The sequence below is a fragment of the Oncorhynchus gorbuscha genome, linkage group LG20 (assembly GCF_021184085.1).
Source record: "Oncorhynchus gorbuscha isolate QuinsamMale2020 ecotype Even-year linkage group LG20, OgorEven_v1.0, whole genome shotgun sequence".
Classification (NCBI taxonomy): domain Eukaryota; kingdom Metazoa; phylum Chordata; class Actinopteri; order Salmoniformes; family Salmonidae; genus Oncorhynchus; species Oncorhynchus gorbuscha.
Window position 1 is genome coordinate 39,711,649 of NC_060192.1, and position 7,500 is coordinate 39,719,148.

Consider the following 7,500-nt stretch of genomic DNA (forward strand, 5'->3'; position numbering starts at 1 on the left):
CTGTTAACCCAGACCCAGGTATTACTGTCTGTCTGTTAACCCAGACCCAGGTATTACTGTCTGTTAACCCAGACCCAGGTATTACTGTCTGTTAACCCAGACCCAGGTGTTACTGTCTGTTAACCCAGACCCAGGTGTTACTGTCTGTTAACCCAGACCCAGGTATTACTGTCTGTTAACCCAGACCCAGGTGTTACTGTCTGTCTGTTAACCCAGACCCAGGTATTACTGTCTGTCTGTTAACCCAGACCCAGGTATTACTGTCTGTCTGTTAACCCAGACCCAGGTATTACTGTCTGTCTGTTAACCCAGACCCAGGTATTACTGTCTGTCTGTTAACCCAGACCCAGGTATTACTGTCTGTCTGTTAACCCAGACCCAGGTATTACTGTCTGTCTGTTAACCCAGACCCAGGTATTACTGTCTGTCTGTTAACCCAGACCCAGGTATTACTGTCTGTCTGTTAACCCAGACCCAGGTATTACTGTCTGTCTGTTAACCCAGACCCAGGTATTACTGTCTGTCTGTTAACCCAGACCCAGGTATTACTGTCTGTCTGTTAACCCAGACCCAGGTATTACTGTCTGTCTGTTAACCCAGACCCAGGTATTACTGTCTGTCTGTTAACCCAGACCCAGGTATTACTGTCTGTCTGTTAACCCAGACCCAGGTATTACTGTCTGTCTGTTAACCCAGACCCAGGTATTACTGTCTGTCTGTTAACCCAGACCCAGGTATTACTGTCTGTCTGTTAACCCAGACCCAGGTATTACTGTCTGTCTGTTAACCCAGACCCAGGTATTACTGTCTGTCTGTTAACCCAGACCCAGGTATTACTGTCTGTCTGTTAACCCAGACCCAGGTATTACTGTCTGTCTGTTAACCCAGACCCAGGTATTACTGTCTGTCTGTTAACCCAGACCCAGGTATTACTGTCTGTCTGTTAACCCAGACCCAGGTATTACTGTCTGTCTGTTAACCCAGACCCAGGTATTACTGTCTGTCTGTTAACCCAGACCCAGGTATTACTGTCTGTCTGTTAACCCAGACCCAGGTATTACTGTCTGTCTGTTAACCCAGACCCAGGTATTACTGTCTGTCTGTTAACCCAGACCCAGGTATTACTGTCTGTCTGTTAACCCAGACCCAGGTATTACTGTCTGTTAACCCAGACCCAGGTATTACTGTCTGTTAACCCAGACCCAGGTATTACTGTCTGTTAACCCAGACCCAGGTATTACCAGCTATACTGTTACACTGGCAATACTAAAGTGCCTATAATAACATCCAGTAGTCAAAGGTTAATGAAATACAAATGGTATAGAGGGAAATAGTCCTATAAATACTATATTAACTACAACCTAAAACCTCTTACCTGGGAATATTGAAGACTCATGTTAAAAGGAACCACCAGCTTTCATATGTTCTCATGTTCTGAGCAAGGAACTCAAACGTTAGCTTTTTTACATGGCACATATTACACTTTTACTTTCTTCTCCAACACTTTGTTTTAGCATTATTTAAACCAAATTGAACATGTTTCATTATTTATTTGAGGCTAAATAGATTTTTATGTATTATATTAAGTTAAAATAAGTGTTCATTCAGTGATGTAATTGTCATTATTACAAATAAATTTAAAAAATAGTCCGGTTTAATCGGTATCGGCTTTTTATGATCCCCCAATAATTGGTATCGGTGTTGAAAAATCATATTCGGGCGACCTCTACTGTTAACCCAGACCAAGGTATCACTGCTGTCTTCCTGCCTTCCTGTTTGTCTGCCTTCCTGTTTGTCTGCCTTCCTGTCTGTCTGCCTTCCTGTCTGTCTGTCTGCCTGTCTCTCTGCCTGTCTGCCTGTCTGTCTGTCTGACTCTTGTACTGCTGTCTCTCTGCCTGTCTGTCTGTCTGTCTGTCTGTCTGTCTGTCTGTCTGTCTGTCTGTCTGTCTGTCTGTCTGTCTGTCTGCCTGTCTGCCTGTCTGACTCTTGTACTGCTGTCTCTCTGCCTGTCTGTCTGACTCTCTTGTACTGCTGTCTGTCTGCCTGTCTGTCTGACTCTTGTACTGCTGTCTCTCTGCCTGTCTGTCTGACTCTCTTGTACTGCTGTCCTCCAGGTTTCCCCTCATCCCCATCACCAGTAAAGGGTAAGGTCACCTCAGTAAGGGAAAACACTGTTGTGGCGCCTGTCTCTCAGCTTCAGAACTCTGAAGCATTCGTCGCTGTCGCTCAGCTCTTCCAGTCCTCAAAGGGACAACAGGTGTGTGTGTTTTATTTTTGCTAGTCCCATCTTCAGGCATCCCCCAGTGTCCTAACTCAGCTCTCTCTCTCTCATTCTGCAGCTTCAACAAATTTTCCAGAACTTTCAACAAAATCCGTTAAAGCCTCAGACTCATCCCTTCCCACCCCAGACCCACAGTCACCCCCAACCTCATCCTCAACCTCAACCTCATCCTCAACCCCATCCCCAGCCGCATCTCCAGCCTCAACCCCATCCCCAGCCTCATCTCCAGGCTCAACCCCATCCCCAGCCTCATCCCCAGGCTCAACCCCATCCTCAGCCTCATCCCCAGCCTCAACCCCATCCCCAGCCTCAACCCCATCCCCAGCCTCAACCCCATCCCCAGCCTCAACCCCATCTCCAGCCGCATCTCCAGGCTCAACCCCATCTCCAGCCACATCTCCAGCCTCAACCCCATCCCCAGCCTCAACCCCATCTCCAGCCACATCTCCAGGCTCAACCCCATCCCCAGCCTCAACCCCATCTCCAGCCACATCTCCAGGCTCAACCCCATCCTCAGCCGCATCTCCAGGCTCAACCCCATCCTCAGCCCCAGCACCAGGCTCAACCCCAGCCTCCTGCCAACCTCCACCACCTCCACTCCCAGCTCCATCTCCAGTCCCTGACCCCCGCCCTGGGTACGACCGCTCAGCGACTCCCCCTCCCCTCCAGCGAGCTCAGCCAGCAGAGAACAGCGTTTGACAAGGTGGCTGTGAGTTCCTCTTCTTACTATCGACCTGTAACCACAGAGTAGGGGGTTCCCCTTCCTCGTCCCACAGGGGTGTTAGTGACGGGGTAAAGGTGATTCAGAATAGTTTATTTTATGTTTTTGGGTGGCGTTTCAAAAATGATTGTTGTTGTTATGGGAAATGTCTTGTCTCTAGTAATAGTAGCCTCTCGTTTGTCTAGACTCTGTTGAACCTTGTCTCCTCTCGTTTGTCTAGACTCTGTTGAACCTTGTCTCCTCTCGTTTGTCTAGACTCTGTTGAACCTTGTCTCCTCTCGTTTGTCTAGACTCTGTTGAACCTTGTGTCCTCTCGTTTGTCTAGACTCTGTTGAACCTTGTCTCCTCTCGTTTGTCTAGACTCTGTTGAACCTTGTCTCCTCTCGTTTGTCTAGACGCTGTTGAACCTTGTCTCCTCTCGTTTGTCTAGACTCTGTTGAACCTTGTCTCCTCTCGTTTGTCTAGACTCTGTTGAACCTTGTCTCCTCTCGTTTGTCTAGACTCTGTTGGACCGTTTTGACTATGACGATGAGCCTGAGGGAGCCGACGAATCAAAGAAGGACCAGACGTCTTTGTAAGACCTTTCCCCTTATACTGTGTGTGTGTGTGTGTGTGTGTGTGTGTGTGTGTGTGTGTGTGTGTGTGTGTGTGTGTGTGTGTGTGTGTGTGTGTGTGTGTGTGTGTGTGTGTGTGTGTGTGTGTGTGTGTGTGTGTGTGTGTGTGTGTGTGTGTGTGTTGTACATCTGTATGTTAACTGTGTGTATTTGTTTCATTCTGACAGTACCCAGCAGCCTCCAGGTTTCCCCCAGCACTTTCAACAACACATGATGGGCATGGTCCAAGACCTCCCACGCCAGGTAATTAACATGGTCCAAGACCTCCCACGCCAGGTAATTATCATGGTCTCAGACCTCCCACGCCAGGTAATTAACATGGTCTCAGACCTCCCACGCCAGGTAATTAACATGGTCTCAGACCTCCCACGCCGGGTAATTAACATGGTCTCAGACCTCCCACGCCAGGTAATTAACATGGTCTCAGACCTCCCACGCCAGGTAATTAACATGGTCTCAGACCTCCCACGCCAGGTAATTAACATGGTCTCAGACCTCACACGCCAGGTAATTAACATGGCCCAAGACCTCACACCTCTCCATTTGTCTCTCTCTCCTCTCCTTCTCTCCCTCTCTCTCCTCTCCTCTCTCCCCTCTCTCCTCTCCTTCTCTCCCTCTCTCTCTCCCCTTTCTCTTCTCTTTTCTCTCTCTCTCTCTCTCTCTCTCTCTCTCTCTCTCTCTCTCTCTCTCTCTCTCTCTCAGAACACACACACAGTATTAAAACAAAACTCTCCTTGTCTTTCACCCTCCTTCCAGATATCTCTGCCTCCTAACGGCCAGCTCCAGGGCTATGGTTTGCTGCCGGGCCAGGCCTACCCAGGAATGGTGGTTCCTCCAGGTCAGCCCCTCCCTGGTACAGGACCTCCAGGCTTCCCTGGGGGATACCCTCCAAACAAGGACGCCTTTGGCCAACACGTGGGCCAGCAGGAACAGGTGAGATTAGTTAGATTAATAGATTTGAATTGTGTTTTATTAGGTATGAATGGTTAAAAACATTGTCGTGTCTTTGGCATCATTAAAGTGAAGACTGTTGTTTTATCGAATAAATTCTCTGTAATTATTATTACGTAATTTAAACTAATCATGTAAATGTAATTAACTAGGAAGTCGGGGAACCGCGGAAAAATCTTCAGATTACAAAGTTATCGTTTTCCTAGTGTAACTTTCAGATATTTTAATATCTGATCACTTAGTCTTCTAATTAACTCTTGTAACTACCCATCCCGGATCCGGGAGAATTGTCATCAACTACACTAATTAGCATAGCGCAACGGACAAAAAATATTACTAGAAAATATTCATATTCATGAAATCACAAGTGAAATATAGTGAAACACAGCTTGGCCTTTTGTTAATCACCCTGTCATCTCAGATTTTGAAATTGCAGCCAAAGCAAGACAAGCATTTGTGTAAGTTTATCGATAGCCTAGCATAGCATTATGTCCAGCTAGCAGCAGGAAGCTTGGTCACGAAAATCAGAAAAGCAATCAAATTAATTGTTTTCCTTTGATGATCTTCGGATGTTTTCACTCACGAGACTCCCAGTTAGACAGCAAATGTTCATTTTGTCCCATAAAGATTATTTTTTATAGCCGAAATACCTCCGTTTGTTCTTCACGTTTGGTTGAGAAATCCACCGGAAACTGCGGTCACGACAACGCCGAAAAATATTCCAAATTAGATCCATAATATCGACAAACATGGCAAACATTTTTTTTTTAAATATAATTAATCCTCAAGGTGTTTTTCAAATATCTATTCGATAATATATCAACCGGGTCAGTTGGCTTCTTATTAGGAGCAAGAGAAACAATGGCCGCATTTGTCTATTCACGCACATATCACTCTGAGAGCCACCAGCTGACCACTGACGCAATGTTGTTGGTCACGCTCATTTTTCAAAATAAAAGCCTGAAACGATGTCTTGTGACACTAGACACATTAGGGAAGCCATAGAAAATGGAATCTGGTTGATATCCCTTTTCCTGATTGGATTTTTCTCAGGCTTTCGCCTGCAATATCAGTTCTGTTATACTCACAGACAATATTGTTTTATCCTAAGCTGTCAATTATATGCATATTCTATTAGCTGGTCCTGAAAAAATAGCCCATTTACTTTGGGAATGTTATTTTTCCAAAAATGAAAATAGTGCCCCCCTAGTTTCAAGAGGTTAATTAGTCTTTACCTCACATTAGTCTCATTCCAAACGCCGTAAATTGATGGTTATCTGCACGAACCCAGCCTTTACTATAAATCATCCATACACCAATTGTCTTAATAATTTATTTACTAACTAAATAATCACAGAAATGCATAAACACACAAACAGTAGCCATGGTTACAGGGAAATGATAGGGGAGGTTCCCCCCTAACCCTAGTTCCTTTGTTCTACTGTGAAACTCTCTCTCTCTATACTGCATTGCCATGAGGAGAGAGTCTCCTCCAGGAATTTACAACCTGAGATAACAGAACCTGGGTGTGGGGGGGGGGGCACGATCTATGCCGAGAAAGGTCACGTCATGACAACATGAAAATAGTAATCCTGCCCTTTAATTTAATAGACCAGTCCAATCTTTATTATTTAACTAGGCAAGTCAGTTAACACATATTTACAATGACAGTCTAGGAACAATGGGTTAACTGCCCTGATCAGGGGCAGAACGACAGATTTTGACCTTGTCAGCTCGGGGATTCGATCTAGCAACCTTTAGGTTACTGGCACAACGCTCTAACCGCTAGGCTTCCTGCCTCCAACCGCTAGGCTTCCTGCCTCCAACCGCTAGGCTTCCTGCCTCTAACCGCTAGGCTACCAGTCTCTCACCGCTAAGCTACCTGCCTCTAACTGCTAGGCTACCTTCCTCTAACCGCTAAGCTTCCTGCCTCTAACCGCTAGGCTACCCAGCCTCTGACACGCTAGGCTTCCTGTCTCTAACCGCTAGGCTACCTTCCTCTAACCGCTAGGCTACCTTCCTCTAACCGCTAAGCTTCCTGCCTCTGACACGCTAGGCTACCTGCCTCTAACCGCTAGGCTACCTGCCTCTAACCGCTAGGCTACCTTCCTCTAACCGCTAGGCTACCTGCCTCTAACCGCTAGGCTACCTTCCTCTAACCGCTAGGCTACCAGCCTCTCACCGCTAAGCTACCTTCCTCTAACCGCTAGGCTACCTTCCTCTAACCGCTAAGCTTCCTGCCTCTAACCGCTAGGCTACCCAGCCTCTGACACGCTAGGCTTCCTGTCTCTAACCGCTAGGCTACCTTCCTCTAACCGCTAAGCTTCCTGCCTCTAACCGCTAGGCTACCCAGCCTCTGACACGCTAGGCTTCCTGTCTCTAACCGCTAGGCTACCTTCCTCTAACCGCTAAGCTTCCTGCCTCTAACCGCTAGGCTACCCAGCCTCTAACCGCTAGGCTACCTGACTCTAACCTCTAGGCTTCTCAGTCTCTAATCGCTAGGCTTCCAAGCCTCTAACCGCTAGGCTACCTGCCTCTAACCGCTAGGCTTCCCAGCATCTAACCGCTAGGCTACCTGCCTCTAACCGCTAGGCTACCTGCCTCTAACCGCTAGGCTACCTGCCTCTAACCGCTAGGCTTCCTGCCTCTAACCGCTAGGCGACCTGCCTCTAACCGCTAGGCTTCTTGCCTCTAACCGCTAGGCTTCCCAGCCTCTAACCGCTAGGCTTCCCAGCCTCTAACCGCTAGGCTTCCTGCCTCCAACCGCTAGGCTTCCCAGCCTCTAACCGCTAGGCTACCTGTCTCTAACCGCTAGGCTACCTGTCTCTAACCGCTAGGCTACCTGTCTCTAACCGCTAGGCTACCTGTCTCTAACCGCTAGGCTACCTGTCTCTAACCGCTAGGCTACCTGTCTCTAACCGCTAGGCTACCTG

At 47.4% G+C, this 7,500-nt stretch overlaps 1 protein-coding gene across 1 annotated transcript in view; it reads left to right on the forward strand.

Annotated features, from left to right (window-relative positions):
- Positions 1–7,500, forward strand: part of LOC124006912 (SR-related and CTD-associated factor 4-like) — a 45,378-nt gene that overhangs the window by 24,263 nt on the left and 13,615 nt on the right. The window contains exons 6-10 of the mRNA XM_046317101.1: positions 2,115–2,257; positions 2,340–2,990; positions 3,503–3,576; positions 3,784–3,859; positions 4,373–4,549. Of these exons, the coding sequence (XP_046173057.1) occupies positions 2,115–2,257; positions 2,340–2,990; positions 3,503–3,576; positions 3,784–3,859; positions 4,373–4,549 (1,121 nt within the window). The remainder of the gene's footprint in view (positions 1–2,114; positions 2,258–2,339; positions 2,991–3,502; positions 3,577–3,783; positions 3,860–4,372; positions 4,550–7,500) is intronic.